The sequence below is a fragment of the Camelina sativa genome, chromosome 15 (assembly GCF_030686135.1).
Source record: "Camelina sativa cultivar CO46 ecotype springtype chromosome 15, ASM3068613v1".
Taxonomy (NCBI): Eukaryota; Viridiplantae; Streptophyta; class Magnoliopsida; order Brassicales; family Brassicaceae; genus Camelina; species Camelina sativa.
In genome coordinates, this window is record NC_141894.1 from 3,079,161 (window position 1) to 3,107,142 (window position 27,982).

Sequence of the window (27,982 nt, forward strand, 5' to 3'; positions counted from 1 at the left end):
ATCTCATCTACTCTCTATAATATTTGTTTTATCAATCTAGTTAGTCAAATTTTTCAAACGTTGCCGAGGACTATATACAGTAAGTAGATATAATACATATTTTAAATGATAAAAAATAATACTACTAAACAAATATAATCCAAGTTGATATATAGGAACAAATATGGTTGAAGTTAATGTTTTCGTTGATACAAAAGATCGAAATAAAGTATTCTGTTACTTATGATCGTATTTCTGATTATACTATGTATGTAAATCTTTGGTATAGTGCTTGCACATGTGTATATAAAAGAAATAGGTCGTTTATCTATTATTGTTTTTTTTTTTCCCTTTAATTGCTGATTTCAAATCGATGATTTTTTGTTAATTATACTTGTTATCTCTATGGCGAACACGCAACATGACGAATAAAAGAGGAAAAATCAGTACCAGAGAATCGTCTTTTGATCTTGGAGAATATTAATCTGTTAATTATTTTCACATATGACAAATCTAGTATCAGCGATAAGTTAAATGTTGTTTCGTTAAGAATTAATTAATTTTCAATGATTATTATTTTATTTTATTTTTATTATTGTTATGATTTATTTTGCCGTGAAAAAAAGTCTTTTTGTTCATCATATACTCTTGAGATCAACCCAATTATATAGTTTGCTTAGTGTTTTGATTTCTGAACTAAGCAAATTACTAAAGCTTAGAGGCGAGTGAGTTACACTTCTGTAATATTTATATAGCTCAATACTTAGATCTAGTGATGATCATATCCTTGTTTTCAAATCAAAATGTTTGGATCCCTAAAAAAACTTTGAATACATATAACCTGATCTAAGATCAAACTGAATCTCAGATTGGGTCTTAGGTGATATTTTTTCCACTCAGATTACAAGTTACATAAAACATTTTGTGATATATGTGCTACAGTTTTTGTTAGAGGCAAATTGTGGTATATTTAAATAAAAGATGCTTCATAGCCGGAATGAATTATGTTCACTCTCGTAGTCGTGTACTCCTTCGAAGGATTAAAAAATAGAGTTTTATGTCACCTTACCTCTTAAAGACTTAAACAGCAAAATGCTATAGGTTGTGTGTGTGATCAAAAAAGGAAAAGACTAATGAAGAAAGTAAAGAATTTTAAAAGGAAATTAAAAAGAAAAAAAATTAAGAAGAAGAAAGAAAATTAAAGAAATGGCCTTTGGAGAGGGAAGTGGCCCAATGAGGGAAGGAGCAGTCAAGTGTGGGGTCTCTCACCCTCTCCACGTTTTTAATTTTCCAATTGTCTCTTCGCTTCGCCTCGGTCGTCGTCGTCTTTGGTATTTTTATGGGCCTCTTCCATTCTTTCGTATATTAGTAGTAATTATTCTACTTATAATGATTCTCTTTGGAAACAAACGAAAGAGTGATGAATATATTAATTCGATTACATATTCAATGTTAATAAGTTGCATGCACTCAATACTTATATATACAAGGTCAGCCAAAGCCGATTATACTAATATATTTGCATGTCTTTAAAGAATCTTAAATATTTGTAATTGTCAAGATTGGCTAGTGGCTTCAACCATGAACCAACTGTGCCCATGCCAGCACTTGGCCACATACAGAGAAGATGTTGTGGACGTAAACCGCTTTTAAACCACAAAAACAAATCAAAACATGAGCATGAGAGCATCTAATAAGAAGATGCAATGCAAATAAACAAATACATGAGCATAGGTTTAAGACACATGATGTTAAGACTTGTTTTTATAGCGTCCAGAGATTATTTTCCTGTATATCAAGGAATGTTTAGGTTGTTTAAGTTCCTTATCTTCTATAGTCTTCTGCTGAGATCTTATTTTCTCAAGTTTAACATGTGCATATTACCGACTTCACTACTTCTATGTGTGGTGATCGCTTATTCTATCATCAGCTCTAGGACCAGCTTATTATAGCTTTAGTCACCTCACACCCCTCCCACTTGGGAATCTCATCAATGTGTGACTGTGATTGATCCCAATTACGTATAATCTTGGAATTACAACTCATTCGAGGTCTATTCTTACAGAATTTGGTTTTCATCAGTTTTCCATCTGATTCTAACACATTGATTCGGATTATCACATCATCAGAGACCAAATTATGTTAGAGGTTTCGAGAGGTTATCATGCGCTCACAAAAGAAAGTTCAACATGCTATAAACACTTACGGAAGTCATAAAATGACTGAATATTCTCTCATCTCCGATCCTTAAATATATGGAAGACTTCCGATTTTAAATTTATATTCATTTGATACATATGTGTGTATAAAACTTGTAAATACATAAATATCAAAAGCCATGATCTAGATCATTACGTACATTTATACATTTATGATTATCTACTTCACAACGTTAATTACGTACGGTAATTTGAATCTGATCATTCACTTGAAGGAGATATGTGGGTTCATTCTCTAGGGTTTGCTTCGACGAACAAATGGGCCTCAAGAGCAAGTTTATATCCTATTTAAGGCTTCCTAGTCACCCATTGTACTTTATAACCCATCAATGGTATTTGTTAGGCTTTACACGTTTTTATTTTCAGTGAGGCAAATGACTTCAAACCTCGGTCATTTATTAAGCCTGTTAATTACATTCCTTCATAAAATGATTCAAAGTAGAGAGAAACTTAATTCTCCATTTGTGAATAGAAGCATTAATATTCTTTAATTTTACAGAGATATCAGATTTTGGAGCTTAAACATTCGTATCTTTCTTTTGCTAAATTGAGAAAACTCGGTTTGTTAGAGTATAAAATGGATATACAATTATATAAAAGATTATGTAAAAGATTCAATGAAAAATAAACTGCATATGCACTAAAACACTTATACAAAGTACAAACCAGCCAAAGCCGAATACAAAGTACTTTAGTTATAGTTAATTTAGTGAGAAACTTTAATTTAATTTGGAAAAAAGCATCGTATTCGTACAAAGTAATAACATTAACATATGTAGGTTGTTGTTTGTAAACAAAACATATGGGTTGTTGACAAAAGAAACGTATGTGTCAAATGGGCCTCTTTTATATATGTTCCACTGAACATGGTAATATTAATATGATAATAATTTTATTTCTTTCAATTATTGGTCTTGTCTTCTATCTTACAACACTTTTATTGGTTTCCAAATACATCCAAACCCACCCATTAATGATCTTCTGTACTATATATGTATGTTTTCTGTATTACAAAACTCTAAAAGTCAAAAATCAAATTGAAAAAATACGAATCAAAAAATGAATATCGTTTCATATTCAAATTGTTTTTAAATATCTTCGATTCTTCAGAATATATGGACTGATAACTATACACTAATAAAAATACATTATCAATAAAGAGTCAAGGACTGTTTAGTTACATATGATACCTATCAGTTATGATATACATTCAACACAGTTTCTCGGAGTTTCCATTTGAATCTTCAATCCTTTAATTTGAACTATCAGAATATCTCAACATTCCGCCAGCATAACAATATCGAGGAGGTAGAGAATTTTAAGAATCAAAGCCATACATTATACATAAATAACATCAAAATGACTCTGTCTTAAAAAAACACTAGAAAAATATCCCAAGCATCAATATATGACCAGTTGTACAGTAAGTATCTGTTCTATTTAATTTTATTTGGGCAACCTGACAATTTCCCATACTCTTTAATCTTTATGTTAACGTACACCAGACCTTACATGCCCAACTACATTTTTTTCTTTTCAATTTCATATGTTGATTAACATTATATGCATGCTGTAAAACTTATTATTGCATTGTAAAATCATAGCTAGATAAAGATTCGCCAATATTTATTTCTTTTGGTTACCAAAATTTTGGAAACTTATTACATGTTATACTTCTATGAAATAAAAATTGTTCAAGATAAAAGAGTGTAGTTATCAGATAATAAAAACAAAAGAGAAACAAAGATAATAATTAGGGAAAGCAGGAGGAGCAGAGATGTCTCGCAAGCAGGGAAAAAAGAAGGTCAGTTCGAAGAAGATGAAGGCATTAGAAAAAGACACGTGGTTCTGGAGAGTCCCACGCAAGGTGAGTTATGACCAGCAGTCCAGCTTGGCACTTGTAAGATTCTCTTCTGTGTTTTGCAGATGAGATTGAGAGTGATCCCCACTTCTCAGAACTACTACGTATTTACATATTCATACACGTGTCTATTTCAGTAGTCATAGTTCAATTATGTAAACTTACCTTTATTTCTTCTTTTTCTTCTTCTTCTTGTTCCAATAATGTTTTGTTTTTTTCTTTTTTTTTTAACTCAGAGTAAATCCTCAGGTTTATGGAAGGCCCGAAACTAATCTCTGGGGGAGGTGCAACCCATGGATAGATCCTCTCTCCGGGTATTCAAATGGGCTGTTAGATAGGCTCATATCCATTTAAGGGTGCCCAGGAAAATGTGACTTAATTTCGCGTAGCAGGGGAATCGAACCTGAAACGTTGTAGCGTCTCAGTCCCGCTCCCTACCACTCGACCACAAGCTCAAGGACTCCAATAATGTTATAATTTTGTTGTAGAACAACAACTTCATTGTTGCGATTTGAAACTAATCTAAAGCCGAGCGCCTTGTATGGACTTTCACTCTCTCTTATGGTGAATTAACTAAGCCATGTATTACCAAATACCAATTAAGGATTTTTGTTAATCAAATACTAGGATTACTAATAATAATGTAGGCAAAGTAGATAGGAACACAAAATCCGTGGCTAATAAATAACTTGGGCAGTAAAATTTGCTGACTATAAAACATTTATAAGAAAAAGAAGTTTCATATATTGGTGGAAAATGTCGTTTTCACCTTTAAAATACTTGTTGGAGACGTGAGTGTAACTGTTTAATACTATTGTCTAGAATGTTACTAATAAAAAGTTGAAAAAGATGAATCTTGATAATGACTAATTTCAAGACCAAATCTTCGGGTTACTTTTGTTTTTTTTTTTTTTTCTTGAATTGCTGATAATAGATTATATGGTCAACTCTCTTGATTCATCCAATCACGCGTCGAAAGCTAGATAATAACACTAGTGTGTTCTTTTCGATTTTGTTTTTATTTTATTTTCTCATAATTTACAAAAGAGAACAAAAAACAGCAGGGGTAAAAAGGTCAAAGAAGAAAATAGAGAGAGAGTACACAGTAGAGTAGAGAGTAGAAAAGGAAGAATCCATCGACGCGGAAAGACAGCTGTTCGTTCGTTCGTTGCCATGTTGGAATAACTTTGCGGGTCCCGCTTTCGCTACACTCACTCACTCACTTTCTAAATTTCGCCGCCATTACCGTCTTTCCATTTTTACGAAATTTTATTAATTAGTATTACTAATTAAAGTTTACATTTTTAATCAAATGTTTTACATGTTTTCTTTTTGGCTGGCTTGCAACTTGGAAGAAGTGATTTCGAGATTTATTAATACTCTCCTGTATCCCTAATATATTTTATATTAATTTTTAGACATTATCACACAAATTTTAAAAAGTTTATTTTTATTTGTAAATTAATTTCTAATTATTTTCGGATAGAAAGAGAAACTATAAACCATTAGATATATCCAATGTAAAAAAAAATAAAGTAGAAAACCTATTTAATTTTTTTAATATACAAATTAATATATTAGACACAAAAATAAATATAAAACATCAATTTAGTTGGGACATAAAAAGTACAAACTACATGATATAAACTTGTTGGATATACATATAAATATACTACTTCTACGCTCAGATCGGTGATTGCTTGTTGCACCAAGATACATAAATAATTAATTTATACAGTATCAATTATTATAAAGCAATGCAAAATGACCAATATAATGCAAATATGTACTCTATGTTTTAAATGGTACAAATAAATAATGATTCTAATAAAGGTAGTAGTGTATATAAATGATTTAATCATTCAGTTAAAAAAACCCAAATTTAATTAGTTTTTGATAAATAACTATTTATAACTAATTCATAGTGATTTAATGGTTATAAATATTGTATAGTCTGATTAACTTACGCCGATATTAGACCAAGATGAATTGAACGTAAAGCCTCTTCTAGTGTAGCGATAGGTGCAACTTCTCTTATCCTGCAATCCATAGGAGGAGTAAGGTTGTGAGGAAATGACAACGTTAAAGTAATTTAGAGATTCAAACTACTCGTTGAATAATAATATATATATATATATATATATTAATTATATGCTTAGATTGGTGATTGCTTGTTGCACCAATATACATAAATAATTAATTTAAACAATATCAATTATTATAAACAATGCAAAAATGATCAATATAATGCAAACATGTATTCTATGTTTTAAATGGTACAAATAAATAGCGATTAATTCTCAATAAAGTCAGTACTCTATATAAATGATTTAATCATTCAGTCAAGAGACACAAATTTAATTAGTTCGTGATATATAACTATTTATAACTAATTTATAGTGATCTAATGGTTTGTAAATTCAACTATTGTAAGTTATTTTGAGTATTTTGTAATTATGGGTATATTTTGAGTATTTTATAATTATAATTTAACTATTGTAAGTTTGTAACCATTGTAAAAAAAATTAAAACTTATATATAGTTTTTCACAACATTTGGCTTGGCAAACTCTCAAAACTACTCTCTTTCGGTTTAAAATCTTTGAGTAGTTTGATTATAACTTTTCCTCTTTGGTTTAAAAGAAAAAACAGTCTGTCGTGCAGGTTACAAACATATAAGTGAAAGATGAAGACCACCACTAGGCTAATAAAGTACTATCTCTTATCAATTACAATTAGTACTATACGTTAATAGTAATTAATACCAAAATTACCAATAACGTGTGTGATTTTAAACCCAAAAACTAAATAAACGTGTATGAGTGTATGAGACTAGTCGTGTCGGCTGTGTTTTGACACCTTAGTCGCGAGGTAGGTCATACGTGCTGCATTATTAAATGAAATCCTTCTTTTTTTTTATTAGTAAAAATTTTCAAATTAATTTAAATTATTTAATTAACGAATGAATAAATGACGTGGCAAAATCGGTGCAGGCCACAACAATTCGGGCACCACTACTAACAACAGTACAACACAAACAACATCAACACTTGTAGTTGTGTTCTGCCCCTCTCTTTTCTTCTCTCTTCCTCATATTTATTACTCTCTCTTTCGCAAACTGAGAAAAAAAAGAAAGAAAAATTAAATAAATTTTTTTATAATTTAATGTGAGAAATATCAATTCGGTATATCAATCCGAGAAAGAAAAGGGTTTGGTTTTGGTGGTGGCGAGTACCGGCGGCGATGGCGAAGACCGGTGTATTCGAATCGGATCCGACGGCGATTGCGAAAGCCAAGGAACTGAAGCGTGAGATGAGAAAGTTACTGATTAAGATCGAAGAAGAGGATGATGATGATGATTCAGGTGTTCAGGCTATCGATCAGTTACAGGAGGCTTTGTCTGCGTTGAGAGAAGCGACGATGAGGAGGAAGAAGATGGCTAAATCTTCTTCTTTAGATATGCTTGAGACCACTGTCTCTTCTTGTCCTGACGAGTTTCGTTGTCCTCTTTCTAATGAGCTTATGCGGGATCCCGTCGTTTTGGCTTCTGGTCAGGTTCGTCGCATTTTTTATTTCTTCTTTTATACCACTTGAGATAATCCGACTCAGGTTTCATGAAAAATTCTTGCTTTGTCGGTAGGGTAAATTCTGTTTTTCGAATCTAAGGACTTTGATTATGGTAATGAAGGAAAAAGAATTGATCTTTCGATGTATTTATGTAGTTGTGTCACTTGTTTGATCAATCTGTAACCCAAAATTTGAGTCTTAAAGTATATAATTGTGTTGAGATTTTTCATTTTTTTTGTTTGTGTTTGTGTTTTTTGCAGACATATGACAAATTATTTATCCAGAAGTGGTTGAGTTCAGGCAATAGAACGTGTCCCAAGACTCAGCAAGTTCTGCCTCACACGGCTTTAACTCCTAATCTCTTAATCCGTGATATGATCTCAAAATGGTGTAAGAAGATTGGGCTAGACAACAAGAACCAGTATCATCATTCCAACCTTGTGAATGAAGAAGAAGCTGTGACAAGATCAGATCGTGAGATTTTTAATTCTTTGCTCTGTAAAATCTCGTCTTCAGTCCTTCAAGATCAAAAGTCTGCTGCCAAGGAGCTAAGGCTTCTGACCAGGAAAGGTACTGAGTTCAGAGCTCTCTTCGGCGAGTCTCCTGATGAAATCACTCGGTTGCTGAGTCCGTTGTTACACGGGTCAAACCCTGATGAGAATCTTCAAGAAGATGTGGTGACAACGTTGTTGAACATAGCTATACATGATGACAGCAACAAGAAGCTTGTATGCGAAAACCCTAATGTGATTCCTCTTCTGATCGATGCATTGAGGCGTGGAACAGTAGCCACGAGAAGCAATGCAGCTGCAGCGGTATTTACTCTGTCTGCGCTCGATTCGAACAAAGTACTTATAGGTAAATCAGGGATCCTGAAACCGCTTATCGATCTCCTAGAAGAAGGGAATCCATTGGCTATCAAAGACGTAGCTGCAGCGATCTTTACACTCTGTATCGCACATGAAAACAGGAGTAGAGCCGTGAGAGATGGAGCTGTTAGCGTTTTAGGTAAGAAAATCTCAAATGGGTTGTATGTGGATGAGCTTTTAGCTATATTGGCAATGCTTGTTACTCACTGGAAGGCTGTGGAGGAATTGGGTGAGCTCGGTGGTGTTTCTTGGTTGCTGAAGATCACTCGAGAGAGCGAGTGCAAGAGAAACAAAGAGAACGCGATTGTGATACTGCATACTATATGTTTCAGCGACAGGACAAAGTGGAAAGAGATCAAAGAAGAGGAGAATGCTCATGGTACAATAACAAAGCTTTCGCGTGAAGGAACCTCAAGGGCACAGAGGAAAGCAAATGGGATCTTGGATAGACTGAGAAAAGCTATGAATCTTACCCACACAGCCTGAGAGAAAGCCCTAAAATAAAAAATCCGTAATGTAAATTATCTTATATCTTTGCTCTTTGCTTTTTATTTTTGGTTCTTTATGGCTTTCAGAATATTTTTGTAAATTATTCATATCTTTAGGATTCGAATGATATGGTTTTCGTGTATGAGATGTAAGTAGAAATCTGTGTGAATAGTTTTTGTTTTTTTCAGTTTGAAGTTTATGGGGGGGGAATCAATCAATAAAATAAATTGTTTGGTGGCTTTATTCAGCTGTGGACGCCTTGGTCAACAAGTTACTGTGTAGCTTTCGTCTGTTTCGTTGTATAAATTAATACATTAAATACATAGAAAAGGCTGTCATGTCGTGTTCTTCACATCTCATAAGAACCACAAAGCTAATCAATCTTATTCCACACTTTTTCTCTGGGGGAAGAGTTAATTACAAAGAGTCACGAGATCTTATTATGATTTACGATGTCATTGATGTGATTTCCGTGATGTATAATGTTATGTAATGTGACCCCATCGTGGCGTATGCCATTTTTATTAGAAAAACAAATCATTTTAAATACGGCAAAATTATTCATTATAGTCAACTAAAACAATGTCTATCAGAAAAACAAAAGTAATAATATTCATACCTGAAAATTACTAGCAATAGAAACATATACTTATCATTAGTAAAAAGAAACTAGGTAAAGTTTAAAAATTTTCACGGGATGATTTAAAAAGTAAGTAATGATAAAAATCACATGTAATTCGTTTTTAGATTTTGCTCAGAAGGTAGAATTGAATCACGAAGTTGCCACAGCTCCGTGACTCGTAATAATGACGAGTCCAAATACTCGAAAATAGATGGAGAAAGTTGGGAAAATGGAATATTGAAGAGGGAGAGATGGAGAGAGTAAGAAAGAACATGGATGGATTCGTTCTAAACCACTCTTTGGTGGTTGTGGTTATTCCTTTCCTCATCCAACTTTCACAGAAAAGCCAAGAAAATAAAAGAATGTGATACTTTCTACTTTTTTATCCACAACAAGTAACGTTTTACAAATACCAATGAGATTTTTTTATTTATTCTACGGTTAAGAAAGAAAATATAATTCCCATGAATAAAAAGAAAGACAAACGAATCCTAATGATCCACAATGGTGGGTTTACCTTTTATGTGTCCCCCCTCTCCTCTAGTGTATAGAATCATTTTGATGAATATAAAAATAGTTTTATTTCTATTCCAAGACACAATATTTCCGTCTTATTAGAAACACTATTCATTCGACATTTTGGATAACTCAGTCTCACCATTCATCAATTGCCTAATAAGAACAATAGTATTTATTTACCTACTTACTGTATCTCGAACTCTCGATTCCTTTAAATTAATCGAGTTAGATGAAAAATTTGTTTTTTCTTCCCCTTTTAATCTAAGCAGTGGTTTTCTCTACTTTTCTTGAGTCTCTCTCATATTAGAGAATGTCCAGCTTGGGTACATTTTCTTTATGATTGCACTTTGTGCTTGCTCTCAGTTTTGTACTGGCAATCATGTCAACCTTTTTTCTAAAGTAGACTTTGAAGTTTGAACCACATATCAACAGACACATGACATGACATACGATATTAGTTTATGTTATGTGAGGCATTCAGCATTCTAACTACTATAGTAATATCAGTTAGTGCGGGAGATGAGGTACCTATTTTCATATAGAAAACGTCTTGGTTCCAATATGGCAATATGTAATATAAATTTTATACCAACTGCTCGAATACTTTTACCGAAATGGAAGGAGATTAAGTTACGTTATTTGATGTTTTTCATAAAATGATCGAAAATCTTAAGAAACCTTGGGATCGCAGGTGTCGTAAATAACGGAGGTGAAATTGTTCGAAAGGTGGTTTTGCTTAATACCAAATGAATCTGACTTTGTGGACAGTTGATGCAACTATGAAAACAGTAGCGTGTAAGTGGTTTATTGTGTTCGACTATAACTTTTTTTTTTACATTATTTGTATGCGAATTATCGTTTGTTTATCGTATTTTCAAATTTTAGAGTAAATGAATTGCAGATTCAGACTTCAGGGAAGATGACTGGAGCGGTCCCAAGAAGAGAACAAGAATACTTCAGGCATGTTTTTGTACTAAATTATACTACATGTTATCGAAATATCAATCTACAGAGAAGTGCATCTAAACCCCAAATCCCTAGACCCGAAACCAAAACTTAAACGTCTCCAGAGAAACCTCACCGTTATCCTTTTAACACGGAGAATATCAGAATTTTTGGTTTGGATTTTCCTCAATTATGTGTGTGTATAGCAGTATAGGCTAAGCCAAATGCCCAATTTGTGCAGGGTGCACAAAAAACATTGTATATATATATATATACACGGCAGAATATCTTACACTTAAAAACATCAGCTAAGAAAAATAAAATTAAACACATCTGATATGTTCTTTCACCAAGTAGCTAGCCTCGTTGTCAGTCATTGTGCATGTGAATCCTCATTTGCATCAGCAACCAATCTTGTAAGCCCAGACGTGTTTTTCTAGATACGCAGCCACTGCCTCTTTTATAGCTAGATTTGGAACGAGCTTGGACGGCTCAAGTTTTTCACGCGTTATAGGATCAAAGTTCCCCACCTAGCAAGTAGTGCAAACGACCATAACAGGAATAAGAAGAAGAAAAATAGAGATTAATTGCTACAGCAAAGAGCGACGATAATGCCAACCTTCTTAAGATGTTCGAGGATTGCTGCTCTTTCATATGTAACCCCACTCGGAGAAATGACAGGATCTCGGAAAATCTCAAGAGTTATGTTGCAACATAAATAATCTGGCACCTGGAAATAATAATCCAGAATAGTATTTGACCTCAAATATAAATGAAAGATGGGTCTTAAAAAAGTTTTAAAGAAAAGGTAATGCACCTCAGATGGTTTATCTTCTTCCGCAGCCTTCTCAAATACACGTTCAAGAGATTTCAAACGCTCAGTATGGGCAATGTAGGCTTCCTGAGAGGACTCTATTCTCTCTTCTTCTTCTGTTCTAGACATATCTAAAGCACGTTGTTGATTTAGAGCAGCCTCACAAGTTTCCCTACGAAAAACATGAATAGTTCCATAAAGCCACGCTGAAGCGTAGTTCCAAGTTGAATGATTGTACCAAATTAAGTACGTTACATAACCTACTTCAAACTATTCAATTCCCACGAGCGCCTCGCAGAAAGCAGTTCCCACTCCATGTATTTTGCTTTAGAAAGCTCTTCCCATATATCTTCTACCATGTATCCTGTTGGATCCGCACCTCTTCCAAGATCTAAAGCCTATATCAAACGTAGCCACATGAAGTTAGCAGGAAACATTTCATCAAAACTATGCTTTGTAGTATTTGATGATTTCAACAAATTAACACATCCCTAGTGTTTTTTTAATCTCACTCAAACCAGCGTCAATAGTATCCACTAACACAACTGTCGAACAAAAATATGGAGACTCAAGTGGTACCTTACATCTTCATTAAGATGCTAAGAAACTACACTACTTAGGTGTCAAGGTTATGCATACAAAATCATGTCAAGTAATAAAGAAAGCTAAGGATAAATAAATACCCTTTGCAACTCTTTGACTCCACTGGTATATTCTTTCTTCTGCAATAATGCAAGTCCTAGCATGTAGTGGGCCTGCCACAGAACATCAATACCCATATGAAGGAGAAGGAAGGATCAAAGAATGCCCATAAAAGAAGAAGACCAAGAACTTAACAGATTCCATACGTAGCATACTAAACAAAACAGAACCGGTCTAGATATGACCAAAAGAATCAAACCTTGACGGAATTGTGGACAAGCTGAATAGCCTTGCGACAATCCTCTTCAACCTTAGTCCAATCCCTGAATTATCAGCAAACCACCCACAAAGCAATACATTAAACTACCTAAGCAATTGATCAGTAAGTGTAACTTTAATCAAGAGAACATACTCACTTTCGCTTCATGTGGCAAAGTGCTCGATTTGTCCAAAAAGCAGGAATATTTGGACACAAGGCTATTGCCTGTTAAGTTACACAAAGATGATTAGACAATCACCCCACAAAAAAAAAAAAAAGTCTTTGTATCGATGATTAACATAAAAAGGTTCCTAAAATTCCAACTGTAAACATTCTAATCAATTGTTTTATCACTCAATCTAAACCTAATTTAGCTGAAACTAAGTTCTGATTATATAATCCAAGAGTTTATTCCTACACACAGATCTAAATCAAAATCCCTAGGGCATATAATAAACCCAGAAAACCAAAAAAACCCTAACGATGAAACAAGAGGAGAGGATTGAGAACCATGTACCTCGGTGTAAGCGTCAATGGCAGCACCAAAACGTTCTTTCTTAAAGCAATTGTTTCCGTCTTCCTTTAACCGTTCCGCCATGGCGGAGCCCACGCCTGTAACCATCTCCGACGGCAATCGAAACAAATATTTCTCCTTTCCTCCTAAAACTTCCCTCTGTGACTTATGCGGCGGCGGGGGGTTTCGTAGAATCTCCCGGAGTGTTTCAGAAGAGAAGAAGCCGCGTAATTTCTCGAGCATAGGAGAGAGAGAAGAAAAAGCCCAAAAGTCCCAAAGATTTATTTATTAAATCTTTTTTTTTTAATCAGTTATGGAAACACAAAGAGATTAGTCTCTTTACCGGGTCAGCCCGATCAGAGTTGGAGCGTAATCCGGATTTTGAAATTTCCTTTTTTTCATTGGGTAATCTTTATAATATTTAGTCCCATAAACAGATAATCAAAATCTTTCTATATAGTACGAATCCTATTAATATATACTTATCCTATAGTTTAACCAAGTTGTAGAAAATAAATGCAGTCAAATACTACTTCTGTTTTCACATAGAGTATTATTTTGACACATTTCACTCAAATTAAAAAAAAAAAAAATATATATATATATATACTCTTATTTAAAAAGTATTTAATGAGTTAATTTAGTCACAGTTACAAGTAAAACTAAGAAATCTAAAAAATTTAATATAAAATATACATTGAAAATATAAAAATAATACATTAGGAATGTAAAATGACACTTTTTATAAAACAAAAATGAAACTCTAAAATAACACTCTTTAGTGAAACAAATGGAATAATATAATTAACTTTTTCTTTGGGTCAAGTCAACAAAAATATTATTATCTTATTAGTTGATGAAATTGGATGCATTTGTTTGCTTTTAAAACACTTGTCAGAAAATTAAAGTGTGATACTGTGATTGATTAGATTCATAATTCATTCATTCATTTGTCCCAAAATCATACTAGTAAGTTATAATATAAATCTCACATAATTGACACATGACAATTAGAAAAACAAACAAAACAAAATAAAGAAAAATTTCAGCAAGAGAACATTTGTAGGCAAAAGAACCGAACACATAATCCTTTTTTGTGTGTGTCAGTGTGTGCCTACTGCCTACTCGTCCTCTTGGCTTCGCAATCTAGCCAATCTGTTGGTAACAACAACATCCAATTGAGAAGCACGCTCAACAATCTCCTTCCTCTTCTTGGTCGATACATTTGTGCGCAATCTCTGCATCCAATGTTTTTGGTATCAACGAACATATCCTTTAAACTTTCTTCTTACACGTGATGGATGATGGATCCAAAGCCCATTAGGTTTGAAATATGTATTGAGTTATAGGCCATAAAGAGATAGATTAAACAAAACAACAAAAATATATAAACGAGCGTGTGGGTAGCCATGATTATGGGACTAATGACGTTCGTACAAAAAGTTAAGGACAAAAAGCGTGTGTAATTTCTTTCTAACCCCTTTTCACCCAATCTTCTTCCCATTTCTGTGGATGCAATCTTTATTCCATTATTTGACGCCTTTACTCTTTTCTGGCTAGACTTCGTGAATACTTTTGTTACATAATAATGCGTTCATTGTTCACCTGTTATCGCTAAATTTCATTCTATTTTCATATATATATATAACAACGTATGAAAAAGGTTCTATATCTTGTAAGTACAAATGATGTCTCTGATGTAAACTAGACTGTCGTTTAATATATAAACATATGCCAGAAAAGAATAATTAATTGAGACACAATTGCTGACAAAATTCCATTTTCATAAATTATTTTCTATGATCAAATACATCAAATCTGGACAGATATTTTGTGACTTGTTGTTTTCTACCCGTTTCATGGCCCATACCCCGGCTCAACTAGAATACATATCTTCGGATTGTGATACTGTTATCGTATGTAGAAGTAGACCGAGATATTCACTTCAAAGTTCAAACGATTTGTGGCGTTGAGATATTTTATTCAATACAGAACAAACTATTTGTATATCTAAAAGATTCGATCAATCAAGCAAAGAAATATAAAGTATTTGTTAATATAGCTAATAGGAATAGGATGGATATAAAAAATATCATGATACACTATAAATAGGAGGAAAATATTATATTCTCCACAAACCACGTGAACAAAAAACACCCACATAGGGACTGTACATATGGAAACGTCACGTATGCAATAATGCTTATGTAAGCAGCCTTTTTATGTCTTCTTCTTCTCCATGCATCTTTCGTCGACATCTCTCATGAAATATCGGAAAATAAAAAGAGAGAGAGAGAGAGAGAGAGAGGACCATTTCCATTTTCTTATTGACAAAAAGAACTTGGACTTTTTCACATAGAGAGAGACATTAAACTAAAGAGAGAAACGCGGGAACATTTTTACAGAAATTTGGTATTGACAAATTTAACGTGGTTCTATTCTATCTACTATAGGCCTAAATGTAATAATAAAACGATTCTAGAATAAAATGAAAAAGTGTTAAAAAGAGTAATTGAGGTAGACGGGAATTGGTATATATTCAAAGTTGCCCAACTACTAGCTAGGAAAAAAGGTGAAAAGAAAACACCCAAAAAATATCAAAGAAATAACATTTGGGATTTGGCTTAGTACCCCCTTAGTTTCAACGTTATTTATTTGACATTGTGTCGTTTGGAAAAAATCAATAATTTACACATTCCTTGTCAACTTCTTTTTTTTCTTTCCCTTGTCAACTTCGAAACTGAATGTAAATGTAAGCTGTAACTAACAAACCTTGTATTTTTTCCTATATATATAAATGTCCCTTCACATTTCCTAATCCCCTAATGAAAAACATCACCTTATATTTACTGTTAATTATAGTAAGTAAATCAGTCATGCATATTTTACCAAAAAAAAAAAAAAATCAGTCATGCATAAGGAAAGAAAAAAAAAATTCAACCCATTTGACCGATGACAATATACGTATACACACACAAAAGATCACAGACACAACTTGAAGTTGCAGTTTGCAAGTCAACATCCGCAAGAACACGCACTCTCCACAATCCATGACTGAATTCCTCCTAACCAATTTAATCATCTCCGACTTTTTTTTAATAACAAAACTAGTTCACATCGTGAACGTGACTTTTTCCCTTTTATCACGGTCAACTTAACACGTGGCATCATCTTAACGTCTCTCCCTGATTACCTCAATCGTAGAACCGATGCACTGAACCAAAACACTCCATTACTTCAGGACACAAACACTTCTCTCTCTATTTAAACATCTCATGTCCATGTGTTCTGTCTTAACCTCTTGTCTTATCATACTATACTCAGCCATGGCTTCTCCTTCTTCTTCTCTTCTAATCTTAGCCGTCGTTTTTGCTTGCTTCGTCTCGCTAATCTCACCGGTGATTTCACAGACTTCTTCTTGCTCCACTCAGAAGCTAAACTCCGCCGGCGCCTCGTTCGACACTTGCCAGGACCTTCCCGTTCTTGATTCCTACCTTCATTACACCTACAATGCCTCAAACTCATCTCTCTCCGTCGCCTTCATCGCCAAACCGTCTCAACCCATCGGCGGCTGGGTCTCTTGGGCTATTAACCCGACGGGGACTAAGATGGCCGGTTCTCAGGCCTTCGTCGCTTACAGATCCAAAGCCGGTGCTGCTCCCGTCGTGAAGACGTACAACATCAGCAGCTACAGCAGTCTCGAGGAAGGCAAACTCGCCTTCGAGTTCTGGAACCTACGCGCCGAGTCGTTGAGCGGCGGCAGGATCGCTATTTTCACGACGGTTAAGGTTCCGGCTGGAGCCGATAGTGTGAATCAGGTGTGGCAGATCGGCGGGAATTATACCAACGGTCGTCTCGGAGTGCATCCTTCCGCTCCGGATAATTTGAACTCACACCGTGTCCTGAGTTTAACCGCCGATGGCGATGCACCAAGCTCGGCTCCGTCTCCGGCCACCGGTAGCGGCTCGACTACGCCAGGGCAAGCGGCGGGAGGTCCAGGGAACGCAGGGTCATTGACAACAAAAGTAAATTTTGGGGTTAATTTGGGAATTATTGTTTTGTTGGCTTCTATTTTTATTTTCTGAACATGATCTCTCTCTGAGTTTCCTTTTTTTTTTCTTTCTTTTTCTTTGGTAACGCACAATAATGGAGTTAGCCCCATACTATTTTTAGTACTATATTAGTCGTAGAGTCATTTACTTTTTTTTTCACCTTCCCCTCTTTAACTTACCTACAAATATTCTTGAGAGTTAATGGATTTGTATGGACCATGCAATTACTGTTATCATCATCATCATATCATCTTATCTGCTTAAAATATGCGTGTGCCGTTCACTATATAGACTACTTTCATAAACAAACCAAACGCCAGATGGTGAGATTTTGGTGTTACTACCACCACTAACCACCATATTCGTGTGTTTCTCCATTTTATGTATTTTAAAGCCTCTTTTAAAAAAGTTAGAGTTTGTTCAATTTGCTGTTGGCCACGATGAAGAACAGTGACAACTGATGATACGGTTTTTGTTTTGTTGTTGGGTGGCTTCGTACAAATACAACAATACATCTTTAGATGACAACGAGATCAAATTGTTTTCTAGTCCATGAAATCTCAAAACTTGTTCCCGGGTTTTTAACATCTCGACAATATATTGGGCCCTAAAGCCCAATAGTTATATCTGTTACTACATGACCCAATAACTAATTAAAGACAGTTTCAACAATGATCAGGAAGAGGCGCATATGCGTTTTGATGCTGCTGCTGATTCAATCTCCCAAGTCACACAAACCCTCTCTCTCTCTGTCTCTTCTCTGCTACAATAAACATTACTCTCTTTTAAGGCGCATCCTTAATTGATTCTAATTCTATCATCTTTTTCCTCAAATCTCACCCTGCATATTCCTTTTTTTTTTCAAACTTCAACGCGGTTTCATAAAAACTCTAATGCTCGAACGCGTTTCTGAGTTTTCGATTCAGTAGAGACGCATAGTATGTATTATTAATTATTAATGGAGTCGATACAGAACCGAGTGGAATCGTGGATCAGAGACCAGAGAGCGAGGTTTTTACGGGTTTCGTGGGGACCGATTCAATGGAAATTCAGGTGGCCACCGTGGAACGGAGGAGATGCTGATCAGAGGATTAAGATCCGCCGGGAGTATGAGAAGCGTAAGAAGCAAATTGAGGATCTTTGTCTCGCCCTTAAATCCGAGTCTGTCGAAGATTTACAGGACATACTCTGTTGCATGGTCCTCTCCGAGTGTGTTTACAAGGTGATTATTATTCTTAATTCTTTCCATTAATCCTTGTTATAATGTAAATCAATCTAGTCTCGTTGATTACAAGATTAACTAAGAGGTTCGGTTAATTAGTTAGTTATTCAGTTAGAGGGTGTTGTGTAGTGTAATCAGCAACTTAAAAGTTCGATCTTTCTCTCTGTTTCATATCTCTCTTTATTCTTTTATTTTATTTTTTAAAATGAGATGTAGCTAGCTAAATTTTGGGAATTTCACTTTATAGGCTATTGTATTGTTTATTATTAATGGAGGTTGTTATTGTAATAGAGACCTGCAAGTGAGATGGTTCGAGCTGTTAACAAATTTAAAGCCGATTTCGGTGGCCAATTTGTTTCCTTGGAGAGGGTTCAACCTTCATCTGATCACGTTCCTCACAGGTTTTTTTTTTCATCTCTTTACCGTTTGGAATTATTCTTCAATCTTCGTTAATGTCTTTACCGTTTGGAAAATATGTTAATGCAGGTATCTACTTGCTGAGGCAGGTGATACATTATTTGCATCCTTTGTCGGAACTAGGCAATATAAGTAAGTCTTGGAGTTTCTATTCCCTGGCAAACAAAATAGCTCAGATGTAAGAGGTGTGTTTTTTCATTCGTGGATGTGTTCTAGGGACATCATGGCCGATGCAAATATACTTCAAGGTCATATATTTCACGATGATGTCGCAGAGGATGAATGTATCGCAGCATCTGAGCCTATTCAAAGTGAACCACAGAAGAATAATGGGGAGGGTCTGCGGAATCCTAAGCAACTTAGACAGAAACCTAAACCTGCTGCTCATCGGGTATGCTCGTGGCACTTTGGAGTAGACTTTTTCGTCTCTTTTGTATCTTTAGTACATTGTGATATCGTGCAGGGTTCAAAATAAGTTGATATTTTCTAAAAGTTATCCCCTTTAATGTTAACAACTAGGGATTCTTGGCTCGTGCTAAGGGGATACCTGCTCTGGAACTTTATAGACTTGCTCAGAAAAAGAAACGAAAACTTGTATTATGTGGACACTCACTTGGTGGAGCTGTAAGTGCTCTAGATTTTCTTACCCTTGTAGCTCATTACCTACATGGCTACATCTAACATATCTTTGCTGACTCCTGGGTTTTTATTTCCTTCTTTCACTTGTGTAGGTAGCTGCGTTAGCTACACTCGCCATATTAAGGGTTGTTGCTGCCTCTTCTACAAAGAAAGACAATGGAAATATTCATGTCAAATGTATAACCTTCTCCCAGCCTCCTGTTGGGAATGCTGCGTTGAGAGAGTATGTTTTGGATGCCTAATCAAACATATGGCTGGGTTTAGCAATAGCGTTCTCATGTTGTTTTTTCTTTCCTTTGGTTTCCTTTGCAGTTACGTACATGAAAAAGGATGGCATCATTATTTCAAAAGTTATTGTATTCCTGAAGATTTGGTCCCGAGGATATTATCTCCTGCATATTTTCATCATTACAATGAGCAAAGAATGTCAATGGCTGGAGAAGCTGAAGCCGCAGATTTGTCATTGTCCAAAAAGAATGGTCAGGGTGTAACATCAGAGGCAGAAAAGACAAAAGGTAAAGAACACGAGCAGTTAGTCATTGGTGTTGGCCCTGTTCAGAACTCATTCTGGAGGCTTTCACGACTTGTTCCCCTAGAGGCTGTTAAGAAACAACTGGATAGGTATATAGGAAAGAAAGTGGATCCTTCAGAGACTTCTACTGCAACTGTATCTTCAGTGTCAGCTGAGGACGTGGTTATTGAACCACAATCTCTTGAAATTGAGGAGGGTAGGGATGGTATATCTCTCAAGCCATTGCCAGATACGGGTAATGGACAAACTGGTAGTGGAAAAAGTGAAGAAAAGACCAACTCCTCCAATGGGTTTAGGGTTCCTTATCTGCCCTCTTATGTTCCATTTGGAGAGGTAGATGTTATAACTAATATACAAACGTGATAAGCTATAGGAATACGATAGTACTTAACCTACTTTACTTTACTAAGATTGGGAATGCTAATTCTAGTAATCTTTCAATGGCATATTATCAGCTTTGATGGTTTCTTTTTTTCAGTAGAATCATGAGTCCTTTAGAACAAGTGACAGCTCACTAAGTTTATTTTTCGTATCACAGCTATATCTCTTGGGAACTGCATCTGTGGAATCACTTTCAGAAGGAGAGTACTCTAAATTGACATCGGTATGAGGTTTTTTTTTGCTCATAGACATGCTGATCAGTGATTTTTTTTTTTAACTATTGAATTTATCAAGTTACTTTGATTTTGGAGTTATCTAACTTGAGGCTCTTGTATATTTGGATGCTTTATATCTCACTAGCTCGATTTGACAGTATGTTTGGGTCTCGTCATTGCTTGCCCACCTTCATATTTAGTTTGTGGTTGAAGGTCTCTTATTTGGTTGCATTTTTTTGGCAAAGATATTTTCAGGTCAGATCTGTGATAACCGAACTGAGAGAACGTCTTCAGTCACATTCTATGAAGTCCTATAGGGCTCGCTTCCAGAGGTGATAGTTCCTTTCCTCTTTTACTTGTCCAAAATTCCAGATAGGCTTTTTTATTGATTTGGTAGGCTTTTTTATTGACATGCTTCTTTTCTTTTTATAGAATACATGACCTCTGCATGGATATTGATGGTCTTTTTGGAGCGGATCAACAGAAGCAGTTTCCACATCTACAACAGTGGCTTGGACTTGCTGTTGGTGGTAGTGTAGAGCTCGGGCACATCGTTGAATCACCGGTTATTAGAACGGCCACTTCTGTCGCCCCTCTTGGCTGGAAAGGCGTTCCAGGTGATAAAAATGCAGAACCTCTGAAAGTTGATATCACTGGATTTGGCTTGCATTTGTGTTCTTTTGTACATGCACAAGTGAATGGCCACTGGTATGTCCACGTTTTTCTTTTCTTTTCAAATGAATGATCAATATATGTGATACAATTGTTAAATTATCAGTAATTAACTCTATCTAGGTGCTCAACTACCGTGGAATCCTTCCCTTCGCCACCTGCTTACTCTTCGGATAATGTAGAACAGACAGAACTACAGAAAATTAGGGTGGTCATTGGAACTCCCCTGAAACAACCTCCAAGCAACCAGATAGTTGAAGATCCTCTAGTACCTATGTTCTCGTCTGTTGATTCAAACACCGGTTTTCCAAAGGAAGGAATCAACTTAGGTTTTTTTCAAGAGGACAAGTTTGTTCGTCCTGAAGGTTTAGAGGACTTATACATATTCTGCACTAGTGATTTTGCTACAGTGGCTAAGGAGGTTGAGGTCAGAACACGGAGGGTGCGATTACTCGGACTAGAGGTACAGCCGTCCTTGTTTCATTGGGTTTACACTACATGTTTTTTCATATACTGCATGCAATTATATATCTGGCTCATCTGTCCGCGCAGGGTGCTGGTAAAACCTCTCTATTCCGGGCAATACTTGGTCAAAGCATGCTGAGTTCGATGACTCATGTGGAGAATCTGCAGATACAATCTGACGTTCAAGAATGTATAATTGGTGGTGTTTGCTACTCGGACACAGTGGGTGTAAACCTACAGGTTGGTTACTTCACATTCTGGTTCCACAAGTTTTAAGTTTATTTTTCCCAGAGTTGGTAAATCATTTTGGTATATTCTGATGCAGGAGCTGAACTTAGAGGCTTCTCGATTTAGAGAAGAACTATGGAAAGGAGTTCGTAATCTAAGTAAAAAAATAGATTTAGTTATTCTTGTGCACAATCTCTCTCACAGAATACCACGTTACCAGAACTCAACAACACAACTGCAGCTACAGCAACCAGCACTTGCTCTTCTGTTAGACGAGGTTAAATCTCTCGGTATCCCTTGGGTCCTCGCCATAACAAACAAGTTCTCAGTCAGTGCCCATCAGCAGAAATCCGCTATTGAAGCTGTACTTCAGGCATATCAAGCGTCACCAAACACAACCGGAATTGTTAACTCTATCCCTTATATTATTTCTGGCTCTGGAAGTTCCTCATTGCCTTGGGCAGCTGTGAATGCGGGTAATGAAGGATCAGTAGGTGCGCAAAAGCTAATATTTGCTCCACTCGACCTTGTCAAAAAGCCTTTTCAGAGAAAAGACACTGTTTTTCCAGTGGATGGTGTGAACTCCCTTTGCCAGCTTGTCCATCGCGTTCTTCAAACTCAAGAAGAAGCTTGTTTTCAGGTATTGACACTCTCTGAGCTGACACAGCACTTTAGAATTATCAATATAGTGTGTCCAAATCGCTTTAATATAAACATATCTCCATAGGAACTTGCTAGGGACAGACTGTTGGTGGAACTAGCTAAAGACCGTGCAGTAGATGGTTCACAGGCCAAGTCATCTTCAATGTCAGCAGCAGCCGTGGGAGCTTCACTTGGTGCTGGTCTTGGCCTTGTCTTGGCAGTAGTAATGGGTGCTGGTTCTGCTTTACGAAAACCATGATTGTATTTGTACCCAATCAACAATTGCATCTATGTACATAGTCCCATTAGAGTTGGATTTCAAATTCATGTTTCTTTTGCCATTTTGCTCTGATCCTTCGGCCAGAACTAATGTGTAGCACACAGTAACAACACAAAATATATTGCGAGTATCATATAACTCCGAAATGATAATTATAACATTATAAGGTTTATTCTGGTAAAAGACAAGAACGTTTTAAAATCATCGGGAGCAACAAGACGGATTCCGCCAAGAGCTCTCGGAGTCATCTTGGGTGTTAACAAGGCTGACCCTGTTAACTGAAAGTTCAGCCTTGTAAGCATCGGAGTTGAGAAGTTTACGGCTGACATTGTTAAATATCTCTCTGATGACAATCTCAAACGCTTTGTCTACGTTTGTGGCGTCTAGAGCTGATGTCTCCATGAAGAACAACCCTTCTTCCTCTGCCAGAGCTTTACCTTCTTCCACACTAACCGCTCTAATATCTTCCAAATCACATTTGTTCCCAACTAGCATCTGTGCCACCGCCGTGTCACAATGAGCTTGCGAGGTAACAAAACACAAAGAGTCAGACTTTTATTTGAATTCATAACTGTAGACGAAGAATCTCAAACTTAAGAGAGCAAAACAGAGCATCTTATAGACTCAGAGAACCCATCTCATTGCCTCAAACTAAAGATAAGAAACAATGGCTCAGATTCATAGCAGCAGAATCATAAAACCAATCAAAACAAAGTGGATCAAAACAGAGAGAAGAAGAGTCAGTAATAACTTACTGTTGAGTTCTTGAAGCCAACGTTTAACGCTATGGAAAGTGTCGCTACGGGTGATGTCGTAAACGATGAGAGCACCAAAAGCACCTCTGTAGTAAGCAGAAGTGACAGCTCTAAACCTCTCTTGACCAGCAGTGTCCCAGATCTGAGCTTTCACTTCTTTCCCTTCGATTTCAACCAGCTGTGTCTGAAACTCCACTCCGATTGTCGCCTTGGAGTTCGTGTCGAACTCATCACGCGAGAATCGAGACAGTAGGTTCGATTTCCCGACAGCTGAATCCCCGATTAGGACAATCTTGAACAAGTACTCTTCTCCTCTGTCGTCTTCCTTACCCATCTTCTTCTTGAGATTGTGGGAGATATGATTATTGCAAGGCTTTGTAAGGGAGAACCTAAGCTTTGATAAGTGGTAAAGTGGTGACAGACAAGCTGCGTGATTGGCGGGGTTTCCTATATAGACTATCTTCATTAATTCTTTACTTAATTACGTTTAAGACTTTATGATTAAGGCCATACTTAATGAATTCTAAGCATTTTGGTGTCACTTTATGGATATATCATTAATTTGCTTTAAAGACTCTTTAGAATTTGCTAACTAAATTATAATTTCTGAATTAGTTTCTATGAATTGAAGGCAAAAATTGGTACGTTTTTCAACGATATTTTTTGTTGTTAAAGAGTTTGCTCATATTTATGTTACAACCAACATATTTATGTCAAACTATAATTCAAAAGCTTACAAAAAATTCTGCTACCAGCCAGTTTTATATCTTGACAACCCAAAAAATTGACTAAAATTGTGTGGTTCGATAATTATTGTTGAATTCAAACATAGTTTCACAAAACATCAAAATCTAAGTCAGGATGAGTACATGAAGACAAGTATTCGGGATTTTGAGTGTAATTGTACCTGTAACTAAAATACTTCAAAGTAAGCAATGGGACTTTCAAATGTCTTTAACACTTCGGACTACTGTACTTGCGTTACTTGTCTGGTCTTGTTACCACTAGCTCACTTGTATGATTGCAAGTTTCTTATAATTTTTTATAAAAAAATATCTTAAAGCTTATTGACCATTTTCATCCAAACTATACAATCCACTGATCATTTACGAACACTTTGGTATGTACAATTCTTTTCATATTTTACCAAGTATAATTACATAGATTACATTACAATGTAACTGAGTTTGTACATGAGGCTGATTTAGTTGTTTGCATTGCCCCAACTTCTAGGGAAAGGAATGGCGTCTTTGATATCAGGAAGTCCTGTCGCAAACAGAAGCATATGTTCCATGCTTAGGCTTATCCCTGAATGCTTCACTGTCCCATGCCTCCTTAAATCTAAGTACCAGTCAAACTTCTCCCTCGTGAATCCGCATTCACCGATCCTTGCATTCAAAACCTCAAACCGTTCTTCGTTTTGGCTCCCGGTGATCACAACACCAACCTGTTAAGAAAGTTGGAAGACTTTTGTCAAATTCTACAACTTTGAATTCCTTGATTTAGATCAATGTATGGTTTGGTTCTCTTCTTACCTTTGGTACGACCAGATCAAATGCTGCTACAGTCTTCTTATCATCATTCAACCGTACGTAAAACGGTTTAGCTACTTTCGGGTAACTATGTATAATTACAGGACCTTTGTAGATCTCATCAGTTAGATAACTGCAACATTAAACCGGTGAAAAGGGAAAAATATGAGAATCAGATCTTGAAACAAAGGCTCAATGGCATTTTCCATGAGCAAAACCAATACCTTAGATGCTCTGTTGTTAAAGCAACGCCCCACTCAGGCTTGGTTTCAAATTTTCTAGCGGTTGCCTGTTACAGATAAGCAGATCATTGTGATGTCACAAAAAATCAGTAAGTAGAAAAATATATGGGAAGTGAGAGTGTTATACCTTTTGCAGAAGACTAATAGCTTCAGTATAGGAAAATCTCAAAAGAGAGCTGGACGCTGTTGCTTCCAGACGTGTGGTGATGGTCTTGTCAACTCGTTTTGATATGAACTTCATGTCTTCCTGACGATTTTCCAGAATATATTTGCAGAGAAACTTGAAGTATTCATCAGCACAATCCATAGCATCCTGTAACATCAAACGAACTCAAGTCACCATTTGTTAAAAATAACTGAATGACCAAAATCAATGTTATAATTATAACAATCTTACATCCAATTCCGAGAAAGCCATCTCGGTTTCCACATTCCACATCTCTGCCAAATGCCTTGCATTGTCAATTTTATCAGCTACGAAACGCGGTCCAAAGGTATAAACTTTTCCAAGTGCAGAGGCATAGCTCTCAAGATGAAACCTTCCAGAAGCAGTCAGATAAGTGTCACGACCAAAGAAATCTTTCGAGAAATCAAGCTTCTCAGATTTGACCAAAGTAGTTCCTGATTTGGAATTTTGTTTCATCTCAAGCTGAGATGCAAGATCGCTTGTTTTCTTCAGGTCGTGAACAGCAGCAACCACAGCTTCTCGGTTACTGTCAGATCTCTTGAGGTGATCAATCAGCCTAGTCTTTTCCTTTATCGCAGCCTTTACAGTATCAATGCTAAATCCATCTTTTTCTTTGACAGGCTTCTTCTCCTCTTTATTATCAGTTTTACCTAAAAGAGTAGTGACCCTAAACATTTCGCCAAATCCAGTGGTTGTGATGACTGGTACTTGAACATACTGAAACCCATGGTATTGAAGGAATGTGTGACTCGCTAAGGTTAACGCACTGTGCACTCTAGTTACCGACCCAACCTTCACCAACAAATACAAGAGATTAACTAATTGCTCTTTTATAACATTATTATATATGGAGAAGACAAAGACAAACACAAAATTAGCTTTCTAATAGTAATACCGTAGTTGTGCGGGGCCTGAAATGAGAGTAGTCTCTAAGCATATGAAGAGGAAGCTGTTTCTTTGACAGTGGATACTTTTCTGGATCCACTGTTCCAACATGAAGAAGCTTCTCAGCCTCAAGCTCAATGACATGTTTTGTAGAAGCAGCCAATGGTAGTCTTAACACACCTTCAGCTACAATACAAGTCCCTAAAGCCATAAGCTGAGTTGCTGGAACAGTCGACAATGCAGAATCAACAACAACCTGAGAGAGAGACAAAACAAATCTGTAATTTTTCTCTATTAAAAAAAAAAAGTTCTCATTGGCATTTCATCAAACACCTTATGCGCCAAAAAATTGAGTTATCGTTTTCGCTTCAAAATTAGTAAACTTTATGATACCTGTAGACTGGAGACGGAGGAGCCATCACTGATCAAGAAGTAAAAAACATACTCCGGTGGCGGCGGGGCCTTCTGACCGGCGAGTTCCGTCTTCTCGAAGATTGGATAAGTCTTTCCACCACCGCCGCCGCTCAATACATCGAAAAATCTCCTGAAAATATTCATTTTGGATTGAATAATCTCAGTGCACCTAATGTTCGCCGTCGTATGAGATTGATCCCCACCACTCGACGGCGAAGGGTCACCAGTTACAGGTGGCGGAGGTGGAGAATCTTTCTTAACCGCTCTAGAAGACTTAACCCAACCGCCAATCACAACTCTTTTACCGACCAATCCTGCGCCGCGGTCGCTTCGTTCGAGCAGAGTCTTTAACTCGACCCGGTTCGAATACTTGGATAACGTAATGGGTTTGGGAGATACATCATCGTCCAGCTCTTTCTGATGGGTTTTTTCCATTTTGAAATCGGAAGAAGAGTGGGAGAAATTGAGATGAAGATTTGGGTTTAGTGAGGTTAATTGAATTGAAGAAAACGAAAGAGAAGAAGAGATTATATATAAACATGATTACTTGGAGATAATTTGGATTAGAGGAAGTTTAGATTGTTAGAACAGGGAAAAGGATTGTTTCAGTGTTGCGGAGAGAAGCAGAGAGAGAGAGAGCAGAGAAAGAGAGAGAGAAGGGCAAAGTTTGGTATTCTTCAAGGTTGGGATATTCGCGGGAACTTTGTCCCAAACAGTTTAATAATATTAAAATATTAAAACAGATCATTGTGATTATAGGCCCAATAGTCCAATAGCCCAATAGGTATTATCATTTTCAGGTCTATTTTTTTTAGTATATTGTTAATATAATAATACAATTGTACAATCGTATAAAATACTATATCCCAATGGTCAATATAAATTTATTTACCTTATAGTTGGATATTAATGATTTTATAGATA

General features: G+C 36.0%; 5 protein-coding genes, 1 long non-coding RNA gene and 1 pseudogene across 8 annotated transcripts; 4 read left to right on the forward strand and 3 right to left on the reverse strand.

Annotated features, from left to right (window-relative positions):
- Positions 1 to 7,007: 7,007 nt before the first annotated feature.
- Positions 7,008 to 9,226, forward strand: LOC104744923 (U-box domain-containing protein 9). Its single transcript, XM_010466054.3, has 2 exons — positions 7,008 to 7,613; positions 7,886 to 9,226. The coding sequence occupies exons 1-2, from the start codon at positions 7,302 to 7,304 to the stop codon at positions 8,978 to 8,980; spliced, it is 1,407 nt and encodes a 468-aa protein (XP_010464356.1). The 5' UTR covers positions 7,008 to 7,301; the 3' UTR covers positions 8,981 to 9,226.
- A 1,138-nt stretch (positions 9,227 to 10,364) lies between these two features.
- Positions 10,365 to 12,049, forward strand: LOC147926228 (uncharacterized). Its single transcript, XR_015582590.1, has 3 exons — positions 10,365 to 10,648; positions 10,816 to 10,919; positions 11,026 to 12,049. It is a non-coding gene; the product is annotated as an uncharacterized LOC147926228 (long non-coding RNA).
- On the reverse strand, positions 11,295 to 13,625 carry LOC104744924 (E3 ubiquitin-protein ligase CHIP). The gene is made up of 8 exons (XM_010466056.3): positions 13,302 to 13,625; positions 12,942 to 13,009; positions 12,785 to 12,848; positions 12,567 to 12,638; positions 12,148 to 12,281; positions 11,887 to 12,055; positions 11,689 to 11,799; positions 11,295 to 11,599 (listed from the first exon to the last, which is right to left on the reverse strand). Exons 1-8 carry the CDS (start codon positions 13,539 to 13,541, stop codon positions 11,471 to 11,473), a joined length of 987 nt encoding a protein of 328 aa, XP_010464358.1. The 5' UTR covers positions 13,542 to 13,625; the 3' UTR covers positions 11,295 to 11,470.
- A 2,504-nt stretch (positions 13,626 to 16,129) lies between these two features.
- LOC104744925 (auxin-induced in root cultures protein 12 pseudogene) lies at positions 16,130 to 17,616 on the forward strand (annotated as a pseudogene). The gene has a single exon (XR_015581971.1). The product of XR_015581971.1 is annotated as an auxin-induced in root cultures protein 12 pseudogene (transcript).
- A 1-nt stretch (position 17,617) lies between these two features.
- On the forward strand, positions 17,618 to 23,104 carry LOC104744927 (uncharacterized). 2 transcript variants are annotated; one of them, XM_010466059.3, is made up of 14 exons: positions 17,618 to 18,572; positions 18,864 to 18,973; positions 19,059 to 19,121; positions 19,206 to 19,380; positions 19,509 to 19,613; positions 19,721 to 19,851; positions 19,941 to 20,493; positions 20,699 to 20,764; positions 21,012 to 21,088; positions 21,189 to 21,464; positions 21,552 to 21,891; positions 21,981 to 22,133; positions 22,219 to 22,761; positions 22,849 to 23,104. In XM_010466059.3, the coding sequence occupies exons 1-14, from the start codon at positions 18,309 to 18,311 to the stop codon at positions 23,020 to 23,022; spliced, it is 3,030 nt and encodes a 1,009-aa protein (XP_010464361.1). In that variant the 5' UTR covers positions 17,618 to 18,308; the 3' UTR covers positions 23,023 to 23,104. The 2 variants fall into 2 exon arrangements, 1 of the variants encoding a protein (XP_010464361.1); XR_015581970.1 differs by having other exon boundaries at positions 17,666 to 18,572; positions 21,002 to 21,088.
- Positions 23,105 to 23,147: 43 nt separating this feature from the next.
- On the reverse strand, positions 23,148 to 24,338 carry LOC104744926 (ras-related protein RABA5b-like). Its single transcript, XM_010466058.2, has 2 exons — positions 23,799 to 24,338; positions 23,148 to 23,564 (listed from the first exon to the last, which is right to left on the reverse strand). The coding sequence occupies exons 1-2, from the start codon at positions 24,262 to 24,264 to the stop codon at positions 23,245 to 23,247; spliced, it is 786 nt and encodes a 261-aa protein (XP_010464360.1). The 5' UTR covers positions 24,265 to 24,338; the 3' UTR covers positions 23,148 to 23,244.
- A 391-nt stretch (positions 24,339 to 24,729) lies between these two features.
- On the reverse strand, positions 24,730 to 27,752 carry LOC104744928 (asparagine--tRNA ligase, cytoplasmic 2-like). The gene is made up of 7 exons (XM_010466060.3): positions 27,038 to 27,752; positions 26,655 to 26,900; positions 25,970 to 26,551; positions 25,700 to 25,885; positions 25,555 to 25,619; positions 25,334 to 25,463; positions 24,730 to 25,245 (listed from the first exon to the last, which is right to left on the reverse strand). The coding sequence occupies exons 1-7, from the start codon at positions 27,491 to 27,493 to the stop codon at positions 25,003 to 25,005; spliced, it is 1,908 nt and encodes a 635-aa protein (XP_010464362.1). The 5' UTR covers positions 27,494 to 27,752; the 3' UTR covers positions 24,730 to 25,002.
- Positions 27,753 to 27,982: the final 230 nt, after the last annotated feature.